At 50.6% G+C, this 19,966-nt stretch overlaps 2 protein-coding genes across 3 annotated transcripts in view; one reads left to right on the forward strand and one right to left on the reverse strand.

Moving 5' to 3' along the window:
• LOC141085265 (G protein-activated inward rectifier potassium channel 4-like) overlaps positions 1-4,130 on the forward strand; it is a 127,956-nt gene extending 123,826 nt beyond the window's left edge. The window contains exon 3 of the mRNA XM_073570537.1: positions 2,114-4,130. Coding sequence (XP_073426638.1) covers positions 2,114-2,439 — 326 coding nt within the window. The 3' untranslated portion in view covers positions 2,440-4,130. The remainder of the gene's footprint in view (positions 1-2,113) is intronic.
• Positions 4,131-12,566: 8,436 nt separating this feature from the next.
• Positions 12,567-18,396, reverse strand: COX6B1 (cytochrome c oxidase subunit 6B1). Of its 2 annotated transcripts, none has more exons than XM_073570538.1 (4): positions 18,240-18,396; positions 15,650-15,766; positions 13,575-13,675; positions 12,567-12,804 (listed from the first exon to the last, which is right to left on the reverse strand). In XM_073570538.1, exons 2-4 carry the CDS (start codon positions 15,756-15,758, stop codon positions 12,751-12,753), a joined length of 264 nt encoding a protein of 87 aa, XP_073426639.1. In that variant the 5' UTR covers positions 15,759-15,766; positions 18,240-18,396; the 3' UTR covers positions 12,567-12,750. The 2 variants fall into 2 exon arrangements, with proteins under 2 accessions (XP_073426639.1, XP_073426640.1); XM_073570539.1 differs by having other exon boundaries at positions 18,128-18,319.
• Between the last annotated feature and the right edge of the window lie 1,570 nt (positions 18,397-19,966).

Raw genomic sequence — 19,966 nt, forward strand, 5'->3', positions numbered from 1 at the left:
CGTATGTGGAGTCGGGAAGGAATTTTTTTCCCCAATGTGAAGCTTACTGTTTGCCACATGGGTTTTTTTTGCCTTCCTCTGGATCAACATGTTAGGGCAAGTTAGGATAGGATATGGGTTGAACTAGATGGACTTAAAGTCTCCCTTCAACCTTAATAACTATGTTACTATTAACCCCACTTGCCACCGCTACAGGGCAAGTGGGAAGAACCCGACAAAGCTCCAGAATTGGCGCACCTAGTAGATGCGCCTTTTCTGGGCAGCTGCGGGCCCATATCCATGGCCCCTTACCAGCCTGTGAATAGCAGTCCGCACCTGTGAATTTTGCTGGGTTGGTTTAAAATCATAGGGGGAACCCACGTCGGGTTTTTTATTAATTCATTCTCCTCTGCTCTCCGGCAGGGCAGGAGAGAATGACAGCTGCATTCAGCACCTGCTGCCAGGGAACAGCGGTTTACAGTAGCGCTACTTCCCCGATGGCCGTCCGTGCACACGGAAGAGAGTGTGCACTATTCTCCGTGTGCATGTGTGCAGACCGCGTGTCCGGGTGAAAACGGACATTTCTGCGTGTTTTGCACACGGACACAAGATCTTTGAAAACACGCTGACATGTGCATAGATATTCATTTGAATTGGTCTACATGTGTCAGTGTCTCTGGTACATGAGAAAACTGTCACCACATGTACCGGAGACACTGACGTGTGAAATGGGACTAAAGGACCCTCTAAACAGGGCAGGTTCTATGTTTATGTGGGTCTTTACGTGACAGAGTCCCACTGAAGCCCTTCTTTATTTTCATTTTTTCCTCCTCGCTTTCCAAGAGCTAAAACTTTAATTTTTTACAACTTTGAGTTGCATTAGGGCTTGTTTTTTTTAGAAGCGTTGGCTCCGATCACAGCAGGTGTACTTGAATTGGCCTCCCAGGTGATGACACCGGCTACAAGCTGTGTATCCTGAACCGATTGTAAGGCTGTGTGCACACGCTGCGGATTATGTGCGGATTCATCCGCGCGGATTTTGTAAAATCCGCAGGTGAAACCGCAGGTCAAAAGACCTGCGGTTTTACCTGCGGATTGCTCTGCGGTTTTGCCCTGCGGTTTTTCATCTCCTCAATGGAGGAGATGGCAAACCGCAGGAGAATCCGCAGAAAGAATTGACATGTCAATTCTTTCTGCGGATTGAAAACCGCAGATAATCCGTGCGGAAAATTCCGCACCGTCTGCACTGCAGTTTTTGATTCCCATAGGGAATCATAGTACTGTACACCGCAGCAGAAACTGCTGCGAGTCCGCAGCGGCCAAAACCGCTGCGGAACCGCAGCAAAATCCGCAGCACACAGCCTTAGACACTTTTTCAAGTTCCTTGCATATTGTGGATTTTTATTTCCCAGTTGCTCACCAGTGCAGTTTCTTACAAATATCCCATCAGGACGATTTTTTAAAATAAATCTAACATTTTGACTGGATAGGGTGAAGCTCAAGAAAAAAATTGAAACCTCTTCCACAGCAATCCGATGTTCCAGTGCTGAGAAATTCTGCAAATTTGCCTGGAAGTGCATTGGGGGTGTGTCAGTGCACTCTAAGATTGACACGCCCCTTCCAGTGAACTTCTAAGCTAATTTGCATGTGGCTTCAAAGCTGGATTTCTCAGCACTGGAATTTCGGATTACAAGACAGGTGTCATTTTTATCGTTACAGTAAGACCTAAACTGTCGTACCACTAGAATGAGCAGTAAAATAATCCTGACCGTTCCCCTTTAATAGTTGGGAATCATGGTTATAGTAAATTTATTCCTCTAAAAGCATTTGCTTTCTTTCAAAAACAGCACCATATCTGTCCACAGGTTGCATGTGGTATTGCAGCTCATTCCCATCCCATTTTATAAAGCAAAATTGCAATACCAGATACAAACTATGGATACAAGTGGCGCTGTTTAGAAACAAAGATTTTTTTTTTTTTTTTTTTTTTTTTTTTATTAATAAACCTTTAATGTAAAAATATCTTTTTTTTTTCATATCAAGCCATAACCCAACTGATTTTACTATTATGGAAAGATTAAAAAAGTAAGGATTTTTCTAACTTTGCCTTCTTTACTTTTCCTTTGTGCTGCAGGAATGACATGTCAAGCACGCAGCTCCTATGTGGAAAGCGAGGTGCTGTGGGGTCACCGCTTCATGCCAGTCCTAACGCTGGAGGAAGGCTTCTACGAAGTGGACTACGACACTTTCCACAACACGGACGAGACGCCGACGCCAACCTCCAGCGCCAAGGACCTGGCAGAGCTGAACGAGAAAGGCGAGGCACTGCAGCTCACCTCCGCCAACAGCAAAGGCAACCAGACCATCACCAGTGACTTACAGAACGGGGCGGAGGTGGAGAGCGCGCCAGTCATCTCCAACGGGGACGTTAGTAAAGCAAAGATGGACGCCTGTGAGTGACGGTCACAATTAACAAAATAGATTGGAATTTTCACCAGCAATAGACATACGGAGGAAAATAGCCAACATGACCTGCGGCCAAATTAGGCTGAGTTTTGCGCAGCCGAGGTGGCCATGTTGCCATATGGATTGCTGTTCAGCAGGGCGCTTACAAAACCCCAAATATAGAGGTTATCGTCCCAGATGAGAGCTAAAAAGATGCTGAAAAAGAAACTTTCCCTCCTATAAGCCATTTGTTACTGATATCCATTTCCAAGAAAGCCGAGAGAATAACAATATGGCAGCAACCAACGGCAGGTTCTACCCCCTCCCCCCAAGGACAAGAATGGTGACACTAATGGGCACTCAACTTTTCCAGGAACAGACTTTGCAAAAAAAATTCAAGGACTTTAATGACAATTTTAGGGCACACATTGGTAATTAATAGGTTAACATTTGGGGACCTGTCTGCAGCGGGATTATGAACACTTACATGGACATGACGGCCCGCTCCATATTTTACACTGGAACCCGGAGCTTTACGTTACCACCATTTTCTCCTTTATCCCATATGCAAATATTTGTAGGATGTGGACAGTCGGGGGAGATAATTGTTTTATGCACTCATTTGGGAGCTTTAATTAAAAATGTTGCACCGTTTGATTATTAGAGCCGCTGTGTTTCCTTGCACATTCTCGACTGTAGACTGAGTTAACTGGGAATCCATCTGTAAGCTCAATTCGATGAGGAGTTTGTCGCCATTTTCTGAGCTTCTCTCGGCTCGTATATGACCACACTGAAGATCGGCTCAGTTTGATGTGTTGTTTGGATATAAATCAGCACAGAGGAGCTCAGAAAATGAAGAGAAAAAAAAACACAGGCCAGATGCATTTTGCTGTCCACATACTCACTGATTCTTAGTATACTGATTTCACAGGCTGCAACATGCAGAGAAAATAAGAGACCGTGAGAGCCAAATGGTGCAGTTTTCATTAAAATCCAACTGACAAAAAAAAGTTTTTTGCAAAAAGAAAAAAAATCCTGCAGTAACAACTAGCATCAACCATTTAAGTTCTGCTAACAATCAAGCACAGCACAATACCTGCACTTTTTTTTTTTATTTTTCACATTCATATTAGGACTTATTCAGACGCATCAGGTTTTTTTCACGTCCCAGAAAAAAATTGTCCTAGTTTCAATCAGTCTTTCTCCAAAGAGAGAAAAAAATATATATTTCTGTAGTTTCTCCTATCAACCAGTTCATAAAACAGTCCACTGACATCCAAGTGCCGTCCAATAAATCCACGGACCCAAAGATTCCAATTGCAGATTCAGATCTGACAGATAAACAGGGCCAGAGACCACACACATGTACGGGAGGCGATAGCCACGGATAGAACATGAAAACGGACATGTGAACGAGGCCTAGGGAGAAGGATGCAGAGGATGTGCATAGGAGGGCTGGAACTTGACACTAAATAACACTGGCCTAATATGGTAACTAAGCCGACGTTATTGCATACAACATCAAAAACTACAACCATAGTGGCAATGCACACAAGTAGAAATACATTTTGCATTAGTGCTGCAGTTTAGAGTGTGCCCACAAGATGGCAGCAGAGCTGCACAGCAGCTTCTACCCATGCACTGTGATTCCATCCACTGCTGTTACTCTACTATATTCCTGTATAATAAATATTTAATATATAACATTTGCTGCTTGGTGCTGATTACTGACGTCACAACCTGCTCTGGATATTCCTCATTGTCAGGGATGTGCGACACCTGTGCGTAGTAACCCTATCAGGTGCATGCAAGGCCGGTTTTAGATGAAGTGGGGCCTTGGGCAAAAGTTTAAACTGAGGCCCCAAATGCTGACATATTGCTCCATCACAAAGACATGTTGGCTGTATTTACAGGCGCTGAGTTCAGTCTGTTCTATGACTGTGATCGATAATATTGTAGTCATTGGGTGCTTATATCCCAGCCTCTTTACACCGGCTGAGGAAGGATGACCGGGTCAGAATGCTCACTGATAGATCAGTCTGTCCCCATACAGTATCATGTCATGTGCAGCACATCTGCAGTTTTCACCGGGTGATATGCTGCCAAGAACGAGGATTTATGTTCTGCCATACACAATCCAATCACCTGATGAATCAACAGCATTTTCATTACTTGTTGGGTGATTGCCCACATGTTTACACCCAAGTGATCTCATCTGCGCTGACGGGATTTATACATGTGGCTGCTACCTACACACAAGTGTGTGTCACATACTGACACGGTGTCAGTAGAGGCCGTCTGCACATACTGACATACAAAGAAAGTAGGAGGTGTGCGGAGCCACGTGCGTACAAGGTGCACGGAGCGGAGCTGTGTGTGTACTAGGTGTACGGAGCCATGTGTGTACAAGGTGTATGGTGGGAAGCATTCATACATCCCAACCATCCCAGATCCAGCAGGACAATCACGATTTTAACAGTCTGCCCAACTGCCCCGGCCGGGAGTTTACTTTTCCGGCGGACATAGGCGTACACAGCGGAGCCCCGAGAAGCACTTTAAAATTCGTACGTGACGTTCCACCGGAAGTGACGTGCTAGAAGCTGACCGGAAATTAGGTAATTTCGGGAGAAGATTGTGACAGAACCATGGAGGCGCTTCGTCCAAGGCGATCGCCTTGGAGTCGGGGATGCCGGCCATATGAGCGGATCATATGTCCTGCATCGGGAGGCTCAGGTGAGCATTACAATGGGAGCCGGGCTGCTATAGTATCTTTATAGAATCTTTATTTCTTTCTCTGTTCTTTCCCATCTGTTCTTTCTTTCTTTTTTCTTTGTTATTTTCCCCTCTTTCACGCTCCTTCTGTTCTTTCTTTCCCTTTTTTCTCTCTGTTCTCGTTCCTTTTTTTCTGTTCTTCCTTTCCCCTTCTTTCTCTCCTCTTTGTTTTCTTTCGCTCTGTTCTTTTTCTTTCCCTTTTCTCTCTAATCTTTGTTCTCTCTCTGTTCTTCCTTTCTTTCCCCTTTCATTCTTTGTTCTTTCCTCTTTCTTTCTCTCTCCGTTATCACTTTTTCTGTTCTTTTTTTCTGTCCCCACTTTCCCTCTGTTCTTTCTTTCTTTCCGTTCTTTTTTTCTGTCTTTCCTTTGTTTCTTAATTTCTCTGTTCTCTCTTTTCCCTCCATTTTCTTTTTTCTCCCTCTGTTCTTTCTTTTCCTCAGTACCAGCCACTGTGCCCTCAGTACCATTCAGTGTGATCAGCAGTGCTAAATGGATGTGGTTGGGGCATGGACATGTGTGACTAGTTGTGAAATGGGTTTGGTCAGGGACGTGGTCTAAAATTTGCCGCTGCGCGTCGCAACCTTCATCCCTCTTTCCCTTCTTCAAAAGTTGGGAGATATGCACACTCTCCACCCCACCCCCTATCAGCTATACACACACACACTCCACCCCCATATCAGCTACACACACACACACACACTCCACCCCCCATCAAGTATGCACGCACATACATTCTCCACCCCCTCAGCTACACGCACATTCCACCCCATCAGCTACGCACACTCCAGCGCCCCCCCATCAGCTACGCGCGCACACACACACTCCAATGCCGCCTCATCAGCTACACGCACACTCCACCTCCCCAATCAGCTATGCGCACACACACCCCAACTCTCCCCCACATAATCACACCCCTCAGCTGCGCACACACTCCAACCCATCAGCTACGCACGCTCCAGCACCCAACCCATCAGCTACGTGCACGCACGCACGCACGCACACACACACACACACACACACGCCACCCCCCCATCAGCTATGCGCCCACACCCCAACGCTCCCACACATAATCACACCCTTCATACTCTCCACCCCCCATAAACTACACACGCGCACTCTCCACCCCCCATTAGCTGCATGCACGCATACACTCCGCCCCCCCCTCAGCTACACGCACACTCCACCCCCCCCCTCAGCTACACGCACACTCCACCCCCCCCCCCCATCAGCTACACGCACACTCCACCCCCCCCCATCAGCTACACGCACACACTCCACCCCCCCATCAGCTACACGCACACACTACACCCCCCCCCATCAGCTACACGCACACACTCCACCCCCCCCCCCATCAGCTACACGCACACACTCCACCCCCCCCCCCATCAGCTACACGCACACACTCCACCCCCCCCATCAGCTACACGCACACACTCCACCCCCCCCATCAGCTACACGCACACACTCCACCCCCCCATCAGCTACACGCACACACTCCACCCCCCCATCAGCTACACGCACACACTCCACCCCCCCATCAGCTACACGCACACACTCCACCCCCCCATCAGCTACACGCACACTCCACCCCATCAGCTACACGCACACACTCCATCCCCACCCCCCCACGCACACTCCACCCCATCAGCTACACGCACACTCCACCCCCCCCCCCATCAGCTACACGCACACTCCACCCCCCCATCAGCTACACGCGCACACTCCAATGCCACCCCATCAGCTACACGCACACTCCACCTCCCCAATCAGCTATGCACACACCCCAACGCTCCCCCACATAATCACACCCCTCAGCTACGCACACACTCCACCCCCATCAGCTACGCACACTCCAGCTCCCAACCCATCAGCTACGCGTGCACACACTCCGCCACCCCCATCAGCAATGCCCACACACCCCAACACATCACACCCTTCATACTCTCCACCCCCCCAATCAGCTACACGCACACTCCACCCCCCCCCCCCAATCAGCTACACGCACACTCCACCCCCCCCAATCAGCTACACGCACACTCCACCCCCCCCCAAATCAGCTACACGCACACTCCACCCCCCCCCAATCAGCTACACGCACACTCCACCCCCCCCAATCAGCTACACGCACACTCCACCCCCCCATCAGCTACACGCACACTCCACCCCCCCCCCCATCAGCTACACGCACACTCCACCCCCCCCCCCATCAGCTACACGCACACTCCACCCCCCCCCCCCCATCAGCTACACGCGCACACTCCACCCCATCAGCTACACGCACACTCCACCTCCCCAATCGGCTATGCACACACCCCAACGCTCCCCCACATAATCACACCCCTCAGCTACACACACACTCCACTCCCATCAGCTACGCACACTCCAGCTCCCAACCCATCAGCTACGCGTGCACACACTCCGCCACCCCCATCAGCAATGCCCACACACCCCAACATTCCCACACATCACACCCTTCATACTCTCCACCCCCCCATCAGCTACATGCACACTCCACCCCCCCCCCATCAGCTACATGCACACTCCACCCCCCCCATCAGCTACATGCACACTCCACCCCCCCATCAGCTACATGCACACTCCACCCCCCCCCCCATCAGCTACATGCACACTCCACCCCCCCCCCCCCCATCAGCTACATGCACACTCCACCCCCCCCCCCCCCATCAGCTACATGCACACTCCACCCCCCCCATCAGCTACATGCACACTCCACCCCCCCCATCAGCTACATGCACACTCCACCCCCCCCATCAGCTACATGCACACTCCACCCCCCCCATCAGCTACATGCACACTCCACCCCCCCCATCAGCTACATGCACACTCCACCCCCCCCATCAGCTACATGCACACTCCACCCCCCCATCAGCTACATGCACACTCCACCCCCCCCATCAGCTACATGCACACTCCACCCCCCCCATCAGCTACATGCACACTCCACCCCCCCCATCAGCTACATGCACACTCCACCCCCCCTTCATCAGCTACATGCACACTCCACCCCCCAATCAGCTACATGCACACTCCACCCCCCCATCAGCTACATGCACACTCCACCCCCCCCATCAGCTACATGCACACTCCACCCCCCCCATCAGCTACATGCACACTCCCCCCCCCCCATCAGCTACATGCACACTCCCCCCCCCAATCAGCTACATGCACACTCCCCCCCCCAATCAGCTACATGCACACTCCACCCCCCCAATCAGCTACATGCACACTCCACCCCCCCAATCAGCTACATGCACACTCCACCCCCCCAATCAGCTACATGCACACTCCACCCCCCCCCCATCAGCTACATGCACACTCCACCCCCCCTCATCAGCTACATGCACACTCCACCCCCCCTTCATCAGCTACATGCACACTCCACCCCCCCTCATCAGCTACATGCACACTCCACCCCCCCTTCATCAGCTACATGCACACTCCACCCCCCCTTCATCAGCTACATGCACACTCCACCCCCCCTTCATCAGCTACATGCACACTCCACCCCCCCCCCATCAGCTACATGCACACTCCACCCCCCCCCCCATCAGCTACATGCACACCCCACCCATCAGCTGCGCGCGCACACACACACACGCCACCCCCCCCCCGTCAGCTACACACTCCACCCCCCCATCGCTACATGCACACTCCCCCCCCAATCAGCTACACACAAACACCACCCCCCATCACCTACACGCACGCTCCACCCCATGAGCTACACACACACTACCTCACCCCATCAGCTACACGCACACTCCACCTCCCCAATCAGCTATGCACACATCCCAACGCTCCCCCACATAATCACACCCCTCAGCTACGCACACTCCACCCCCATCAGCTACGCACACTCCAGCTCCCAACCCATCAGCTACGCGTGCACACACTCCAACGCCACCCCCATCAGCAATGCCCACACATCACACCCTTCATACTCTCCACCCCCCCATCAGCTACATGCACACTCCACCCCCCCCCCATCAGCTACACGCACACTCCACCCCCCCACCCCCATCAGCTACACGCACACTCCACCCCCCCCCCCCATCAGCTCCACGCACACTCCACCCCCCCCCCCATCAGCTACACGCACACTCCACCCCCCCCCCCCCATCAGCTACACGCGCACACTCCACCCCATCAGCTACACGCGCACACTCCAATGCCACCCCATCAGCTACACGCACACTCCACCTCCCCAATCGGCTATGCACACACCCCAACGCTCCCCCACATAATCACACCCCTCAGCTACACACACACTCCACTCCCATCAGCTACGCACACTCCAGCTCCCAACCCATCAGCTACGCGTGCACACACTCCGCTACCCCCATCAGCAATGCCCACACACCCCAACACTCCCACACATCACACCCTTCATACTCTCCACCCCCCCCCCCATCAGCTACATGCACACTCCACCCCCCCCCCATCAGCTACATGCACACTCCACCCCCCCCATCAGCTACATGCACACTCCACCCCCCCATCAGCTACATGCACACTCCACCCCCCCCCCATCAGCTACATGCACACTCCACCCCCCCCCCCCATCAGCTACATGCACACTCCACCCCCCCCCCCATCAGCTACATGCACACTCCACCCCCCCCCCCATCAGCTACATGCACACTCCACCCCCCCCCCCATCAGCTACATGCACACTCCCCCCCCCCCATCAGCTACATGCACACTCCCCCCCCCCCATCAGCTACATGCACACTCCCCCCCCCAATCAGCTACATGCACACTCCCCCCCCAATCAGCTACATGCACACTCCACCCCCCCAATCAGCTACATGCACACTCCACCCCCCCAATCAGCTACATGCACACTCCACCCCCCCAATCAGCTACATGCACACTCCACCCCCCCCCCATCAGCTACATGCACACTCCACCCCCCCTCATCAGCTACATGCACACTCCACCCCCCCTTCATCAGCTACATGCACACTCCACCCCCCCTTCATCAGCTACATGCACACTCCACCCCCCCTTCATCAGCTACATGCACACTCCACCCCCCCTTCATCAGCTACATGCACACTCCACCCCCCCCCCCCATCAGCTACATGCACACTCCACCCCCCCCCCATCAGCTACATGCACACTCCACCCCCCCAGCTACATGCACACCCCACCCATCAGCTGCGCGCGCGCACACGCCACCCCCCCCCCCGTCAGCTACACACTCCACCCCCCCATCGCTACATGCACACTCCCCCCCCAATCCCCCCCATCAGCTACACACAAACACCACCCCCCATCACCTACACGCACGCTCCACCCCCCCCATGAGCTACACACACACACTACCTCACCCCATCAGCTACACGCACACTCCACCTCCCCAATCAGCTATGCACACATCCCAACGCTCCCCCACATAATCACACCCCTCAGCTACGCACACTCCACCCCCATCAGCTACGCACACTCCAGCTCCCAACCCATCAGCTACGCGTGCACACACCAACGCCACCCCCATCAGCAATGCCCACACATCACACCCTTCATACTCTCCACCCCCCCCCCCCATCAGCTACATGCACACTCCACCCCCCCCCCCCCCCCATCAGCTACATGCACACTCCACCCCCCCAGCTACATGCACACCCCACCCATCAGCTGCGCGCGCGCACACACACGCCACCCCCCCCCCCCCCCCGTCAGCTACACACTCCACCCCCCCATCGCTACATGCACACTCCCCCCCAATCCCCCCCCCATCAGCTACACACAAACACCACCCCCCATCACCTACACGCACGCTCCACCCCCCCATGAGCTACACACACACACTACCTCACCCCATCAGCTACACGCACACTCCACCTCCCCAATCAGCTATGCACACATCCCAACGCTCCCCCACATAATCACACCCCTCAGCTACGCACACTCCACCCCCATCAGCTACGCACACTCCAGCTCCCAACCCATCAGCTACGCGTGCACACACCAACGCCACCCCCATCAGCAATGCCCACACATCACACCCTTCATACTCTCCACCCCCCCCCCCCATCAGCTACATGCACACTCCACCCCCCCCCCCATCAGCTACATGCACACTCCACCCCCCCAGCTACATGCACACCCCACCCATCAGCTGCGCGCGCGCACACACACGCCACCCCCCCCCCCCGTCAGCTACACACTCCACCCCCCCATCGCTACATGCACACTCCCCCCCCAATCCCCCCCCCCCCCATCAGCTACACACAAACACCACCCCCCATCACCTACACGCACGCTCCACCCCCCCATGAGCTACACACACACACTACCTCACCCCATCAGCTACACGCACACTCCACCTCCCCAATCAGCTATGCACACATCCCAACGCTCCCCCACATAATCACACCCCTCAGCTACGCACACTCCACCCCCATCAGCTACGCACACTCCAGCTCCCAACCCATCAGCTACGCGTGCACACACCAACGCCACCCCCATCAGCAATGCCCACACATCACACCCTTCATACTCTCCACCCCCCCCATCAGCTACATGCACACTCCACCCCCCCCCCCATCAGCTACACGCACACTCCACCCCCCCCCCCCCCATCAGCTACACGCACACTCCACCCCCCCCCATCAGCTACACGCACACTCCACCCCCCCATCGCTACATGCACACTCCCCCCCCCCAATCCCCCCCATCATCAGCTACACGCACGCTCCACCCCCCCCAGCTACGCACACTCCACCCCCCCCAGCTACGCACACTCCACCCCCCCCCAGCTACGCACACTCCACCCCCCCCCAGCAACGCACACTCCACCCCCCCCCAGCTACGCACACTCCACCCCCCCCCAGCTACGCACACTCCACCCCCCCCAGCTACGCACACTCCACCCCCCCCCCCATCAGCTACGCACACACACGCCACCCCCCCCCATCAGCTACGCACACACACGCCACCCCCCCCCCCCATCAGCTACGCACACACACGCCACCCCCCCCCCATCAGCTACGCACACACACGCCACCCCCCCCATCAGCTACGCACACACACGCCACCCCCCCCATCAGCTACGCACACACACGCCACCCCCCCGTCAGCTACACACTCCACCCCCCCATCGCTACATGCACACTCCCCACCCCACCCCCATCAGCTACACACACACACTCCACCCCCCCCATCACCTACACGCACACTCCACCCCCCCCCCATGAGCTACACACACTACCTCACCCCATCAGCTACGCGCACACACACTCCACCCCCCCACCCATCAGCTACATGCACACTCCACACACCCTCAGATGCGCGCACACACACACACTGCCACAACTGTATAGAGCCAGAAGTTAGCCAACACAGTCTGATACTTCCAGGGTTTTTATTTTTTTGACATAGAAATAAATGTACTAGACGCTCTCAGATGTTGAGCAGCGTGGGGTTCGCAGGATTCACGTGGACGATTTCCAGCCGACGGGTCAGGATTCAGGTGAAGGCGACTCCGGATTAGTGAAATCAATATAAGTCCAATTCACACAAGACACAGCTTTAGATTTTTCCAGGGTAGGTGCCGGCTTCTCTCTGCTCATCCCACTTCTCCACCTATAGGACAAGAGACATGAGCGACGCTCGCAGGACAGACAGAAGGCGGCATTTTGGAGAGGAGTGATAGCTATAGCGTACGATTGCCGTCCATTGTGCGGCCTTTGCTGCTACGCCCACCCATTCCTCTATGGCAAATATATGGGGAATAGCCAGCGCCCTCTTCAGGTAGGTGAGATGCACTGCTGACGAGGAGTTGCGCGCTCATGATGATTGACAGTTTATGCTGGGTGAATGGCCGAACGCTCTACCATTGTGCAGGGCAAAAGCAACATGGAAGGAGCGCAGGGACCATGATGCTAACTGGATCCACCCAGGTTCAAGGCAGCAAGGAGACCGGCCACCTTTAAAAGCGCAGGGTGGCCACTAAGCCTGGCAACAAGCTTTAGTGTCTGCAGTTAAAAATTCCATTGTTCATCAGATGTTTAATACAAGGTAAATTGCTCTTTTTTTTTTTAACCAACACCTTCGGAGGTTCACCCAATAATGACAAGAAGATTACTTGGGCTCATAGTAAGAGGCCAATAACAGCGCCTCTCGCCCCATAAGTGAGGTACCGCTTACCCATACTATGTAACGATGGCCCAAGATGATTCAGACAGCGTGTGCCATCAGGATACGGCATCGCGTTCTGATCCAGTTAGAAATAAAGCATCCCGGCACGAGACTAGTGCTGCAGCCCCCCCATCATCCAGTCACTGGACATGTGTGAAATGCTGCCCGGCCCCATACAAAGGAGCTCACATATGTAAGTGCTCATCATCACCTACCCAGGAATTGGGGCACATGGACTTGTAGACGCGGTGGTACCATTCACATAGGTAGGGGTCCTTCCCTTTCGCGTTCAGAGATTTCTGACATCGATGATAATCTGAGAAGAAATGAGCAGGTAAGAGGCACCATCCAGAGTCATCACCCACCCAAACCTCACACACTCCACAGACACATGATCCCTCTCAGCCAGTAAGCAGCACTCGATTCTAGATGTGATGTGATGTGATCCTTACTGAAGCTGCTGACAAGCCAGGACCAGTCATGTGATGTCTGCTGTAACTAGCACTTTTTTGATCTGTGGTTCAAGCAGTAAATCAATGAACGCTGCAGATATCACCTCCCGGATAATTGAAAAGTCAGCGATACATTCTACTTTGTTGCCACATTTATGGTTGATGGTAACCTAGAGCTAACCACTGTGATGACCCTACAGCTGCCAGGGTGTACTGAGTGTTGTAGTCTTACCAGAGCTGGAGACACTTGAAGAAATATAATAACGTGCAATTCTGAGCTAAGAACATCCTGAGATTTACTGTAGACAAGACAAAACTGGCTGCTGAGTGGCAGCCATTGTGTGAACGCATATCTGCACGGACAGCAGGGGTTAATAAATAACCTTTATAGACACCTGTTAGAGGAAGCAGCAAAATCCACAGAAATATACCAGTCACTGGGAATATGGGGGAAAATTATACATCAGTGATGAGGAGACAACACAGAAGGCCAAGGGTAAGATATGTAGTGTATATACACAGTGACTGCACCAACAGAATAGTGAGTGCAGCTCTGGAGTATAATACAGGATGTATCTCAGGATCAGTACTGTAATGTATGTACACAGTGACTGCTCCAGCAGAATAGTGAGTGCAGCTATGGGGTATAATAAAGGATGTAACTCAGGATCAGTAATGTAATGCATGTACACAGGGACTGCACCAGCAGAATAGCGAGTTCAGCTCTGGAGTATAATAAAGGATGTAACTCAGGACCAGTACAGGATCAGTAATGTAATGTATGTACACAGTGACTGCACCAGCAGAATAGTGAGTTCAGCTCTGGAGTATAATAAAGGATGTAACTCCGGATCAGTAATGTAATGTATGTACACAGTGACTGCACCAGCAGAATAGTGAGTTCAGCTCTGGAGTATAATAAAGGATGTAACTCAGGATCAGTAATGTAATGTATGTACACAGTGACTGCACCAGCAGAATAGTGAGTGCTGCTCTGGAGTGGGCGGCACGGTGGCTCAGTGGTTAGCGCTGCAGCCTTGCAGCGCTGGGGTCCTGGGTTCGAATCCCACCAAGGACAACATCTGCAAGGAGTTTGTATGTTCTCCCCGTGTTTGCGTGGGTTTCCTCCGGGTACTCCGGTTTCCTCCCACATTCCAAAGACATACTGATAGGGAATTTAGATTGTGAGCCCCATCGGGGACAGTGATGATGATGTGTGCAAACTGTAAAGCGCTGCGGAATATGTTAGCACTAGAGTTGAGCGACTTTGGTCGGATCGGGTTTCGTGAAACCCGAATGAAACAAAATAAGTTTCAGATGAAACTCGTCCGACTAGAGCAAAAAAAGTCGGAGTTTCGTCCGACTTTTATTTCCCATTGACTTGCATTGGGGTCGGGTTTCGGACGAAACTCCGAATTTGTTTTGCTCTAGTCGGACGAGTTTCATCTGAAACTTATTTTGTTTCATTCGGGTTTCACGAAACCCGATCCGACCAAAGTCGCTCAACTCTAGTTAGCGCTATATAAAAATAAAGATTTATTTATTTATTTATAATACATTACTGATCCTGAGCTACATCCTGTATGTTCACAGTGACTGCAGCAGCAGAATAGAAAGTGCAGCTCTGGGGTATAATACAGGATGTAACTCAGGATCAGTACAGGATCAGTAATGTAATGTATGTACACAGTGACTGCACCAGCAGAATAGTGAGTGCAGCTCTGGGGTATAAAACAGGAAGTAACTCGGGATCAGTAATGTATGTACACAGTGATTTGATTGTGTTACAGAGATAACTTTTATATATGATGTCAGCACATATATGACACTTTTCTTACCCAGATAATTCTGGACACAATGTTTTGTTTGGTTTTGATTTGGAAAGCGGGCGTCGAATGGAGCAGTTTTGTAGTTCTCAATCTTAGTACGAATGGCGTCGTCTGCCATTTTGCTTGCTGGAAGCAAGAACAGAAGAGAAAAAAGATATATTAATGCAAGCTTCAGAGTCAATCTTGCGCACACACACACTATGAGGAAAAATATCCAATATCATTCTTAAAATGGGTACCGTAGTTTAATTTCATAACCAACTTTAAACCACCAAAGGCAATTAACCAACAATCACAATTTGTCATCTATAGGATCCACCAGTTGAAACTCATCGATCACGAGGAGAATATTAATTTTTGTGCTTTGGTTTTTATCCCCTCCTTCATTCAGGAGTCATAAAATTATAAAAACAAAGATTTCCAAACGCAACTGAACACAATATGGAATTCCGCCATCTTTTTCAGAGCTTACTGTGACGTAAAAGATTGGCAGTGCGAACCCCCATGCCGGTGGGATTATGGTGATTGTAACTTGTTTTATTTTTATCAGAAGTGGCAATAAAAAATAACTTTGTAATACTCTGTGTAATTTTGTACCATCTATAACTTAATTTTCCTGTCCTAGGAGCTTTGGGAGGTCTTTTTGGCGTGCGACGAGTTGCTTTAATTGCTACTATTTTGGACAAAAGATCACATTTTGTAATTTTAGAGCATCAATTTTTTTTTTTTTTATTTCTTACGATGCTTACAGTACAGGATATATTTTTTTATCATTTCAAATATCGAACAAATCCATCTCAAATAAGTTTACAGTTTCACAATTTCTTTTAAACAGAAAAAGGGGCTTTTTGTTTTGCAAAGAGATCTAAACTTTTTTTTTTTTTTTTTTTTTTACACTTTCTTAGTTGTGAGTTCAAGATTACTGCAGGGACAGAATTGCAGTAGATCGTAGGAGTCACCATCTCCTTTGAAGGCCAGACGGTGGGCAGCTGTAATGCTCGGGTACGAGGCTTCATTTATAGGTTATGCTCAATTTTCTTGACTATACTGGTGGGAAAATTATCTTTTTTTGAATGATCACCAAAATATTTTTAAATTTGTAACCCTTTCAATATTTTCTTTTAAGCTATGAGGTAGGCGTTTCATCTGATGGAGGCGAGGCTGGTGGCAGCAATTAAGACTGGCAGCAGGTTATGTTTTTTAATTCTCCATCAAACTTTTTATTATATTTAATGTCCTCACATATATAACCCCCGTAAAATCACAAACTTTCTTAGGGGTGAGGGATGTGATCATTTTAACTTTTTTTTTTTATTATAGCAGACTTCCCCCTGTAACTAGGGAAGATATGTCAACAGCTCCAGCTCCACCCCTTACAGCCAGTGATCACAGGAGACAGCACAGTAATCATTATTACAGACTACAACATTGGACATAAGTGATCGAAAAATCTCCTGCTCATTAGTCACCTAAGTCCCCGTACATAATACACCAGTCGTAGTCGGCAATATGTGCAGAAGTCAGTATACTGTGTATGAGGCTTTTACAGAAGCCTATGGATAATAATAACTTGGCCAGTTCTCACCGGACCCTCTCCACTCACTACATTCATTATGGGGCTGACCCCACTTTTTGTAGCAGTTCCATAGGGAATGAATGGAGTGCCACACTGGCCGGCAAGCCACAACCTCGACCCCTACCGGCCAGCGGGCGCAACCTCGACCCCTACCGGCATGCGGGCGCAACCTCGACCCCTACCGGCATGCGGGCGCAACCTCGACCCCTACCGGCATGCGGGCGCAACCTCGACCCCTACCGGCATGCGGGCGCAACCTCGACCCCTACCGGCATGCGGGCGCAACCTCGACCCCTACCGGCATGCGGGCGCAACCTCGACCCCTACCGGCAAGCGGGCGCAACCTCGACCCCTACCGGCATGCGGGCGCAACCTCGACCCCTACCGGCATGCGGGCGCAACCTCGACCCCTACCGGCCAGCGGGCGCAACCTCGACCCCTACCGGCCAGCGGGCGCAACCTCGACCCCTACCGGCCAGCGGGCGCAACCTCGACCCCTACCGGCATGCGGGCGGGCGCAACCTCGACCCCTACCGGCAAGCGGGCGGGCGCAACCTCGACCCCTACCGGCAAGCGGGCGGGCGCAACCTCGACCCCTACCGGCAAGCGGGCGGGCGCAACCTCGACCCCTACCGGCAAGCGGGCGCAACCTCGACCCCTACCGGCCAGCGGGCGCAACCTCGACCCCTACCGGCATGCGGGCGCAACCTCGACCCCTACCGGCATGCGGGCGGGCGCAACCTCGACCCCTACTGACCAGGAGAGAACGTCACACTGACCAAAAAAAAAGAAAAAAAAAAAAAAAAGTCTAACACCGTCAGTGACAAGGCGTAGTTATAATAAAGGGTTAATGAGCCAGCCCATTGTGAGGAGCCACCTGCACACTCCGCACGTCACCTTTTGTATCCCACCTTAGTAAACAACCCTTTAATGTCAGGCTTCCCTTCAGAGCTGCACTCATTATAGCCGGCCAGATCATAAACTCCACTCCAGGCCCCCAACACTGCAACTCCGGCCTCTCACCTCACAGTCTCCGTCCACACAGCCGCTTCAATGTCACAGCTCACAGGAACCGGAAGTGGGGCTTTCAACCGGAAACACGTCACGCGATCTGAGGGCACTAAAGAAGGGCATTGCGGACCGCACGTCACCAACGAGGTGACGTTGGGCGTGTAAGAAACACTATACACCACGTGACCTGCGCGCTATATAAACAGGCGCGTTCAGAAAGCGGGAAACTGACAAAAAGCTAGGTAGCGAATCGCGATGGTATTGGGTGAGAGGCTGTTGCTAGGGCGGATTGTCAAGCTCCATTTTGTCCGTAAAGCACGTCACATAGACGCGGAAAGGGCGGGACACCGGGAGGAGATACTGATAATACTGGGCCGGTTGGGACACTGAACGACGTGTGTGTATTATGTGTGACTGTCACTGCAATATAAGCAACCTATATGTCAGCTGCAGTACTGTCCCCTCAATAGAAAAGAATATATTATAATGCTCCCCTATATACAATTATCTTGCTGCTATAATACTGCCCCTATGTACAAGAATATAACTACTATAATACTGCCCCTATGTGCAAGAATATAACTACTATAATACTGCCCCTATGTACAAGAATATAACTACTATAATACTGCCCCCTATGTACAAGAATATAACTGTTATAATACTGCCCCCTATGTACAAGAATATAACTACTATAATACTGCCCCTATGTACAAGAATATAACTACTATAATACTGCTATGTACAAGAACATTACTACTATAATACTGCTCCTATGTACAAGACTATAACTACTATAATACTGCTCCTATGGACAAGAATATAACTACTATAATACTGCTCCTATTTACACGAATATAACTACTATAATACTGCTCCTATGTACAAGAATATAACTACTATAATACTGCCCCTATGTGCAAAAATATAACTACTATAATACTGCCCCTATGTACAAGAATATAACTACTATAATACTGCTCCTATGTACAGGAATATAACTACTATAATACTGCTCCTATGTACAAGAATATAACTACTATAATACTGCCCCTATGTGCAAAAATATAACTACTATAATACTGCCCCTATGTACAAGAATATAACTACTATAATACTGCCCCCTATGTACAAGAATATAACTACTATAATACTGCCCCTATGTACAAGAATATAACTACTATAATACTGCTATGTACAAGAACATTACTACTATAATACTGCTCCTATGTACAAGACTATAACTACTATAATACTGCTCCTATGTACAAGAATATAACTACTATAATACTGCTCCTATTTACACGAATATAACTACTATAATACTGCTCCTATGTACAAGAATATAACTACTATAATACTGCCCCTATGTGCAAAAATATAACTACTATAATACTGCCCCTATGTACAAGAATATAACTACTATAATACTGCTCCTATGTACAGGAATATAACTACTATAATACTGCTCCTATGTACAAGAATATAACTACTATAATACTGCCCCTATGTGCAAAAATATAACTACTATAATACTGCCCCTATGTACAAGAATATAACTACTATAATACTGCTCCTATGTACAAGAATATAACTACTATAATACTGCCCCTATGTACAAGAATATAACTACTATAATACTGCCCCTATGTACAAGAATATAAGTACTATAATACTGCCTCTATGTACAAGAATATAACTACTATAATACTGCTCCTCTGTACAAGAACATTACTACT

The sequence above is a fragment of the Dendrobates tinctorius genome, unplaced genomic scaffold (assembly GCF_039654945.1).
Source record: "Dendrobates tinctorius isolate UK_male_01 unplaced genomic scaffold, ASM3965494v1 ptg000028l, whole genome shotgun sequence".
NCBI classification, from domain to species: domain Eukaryota; kingdom Metazoa; phylum Chordata; class Amphibia; order Anura; family Dendrobatidae; genus Dendrobates; species Dendrobates tinctorius.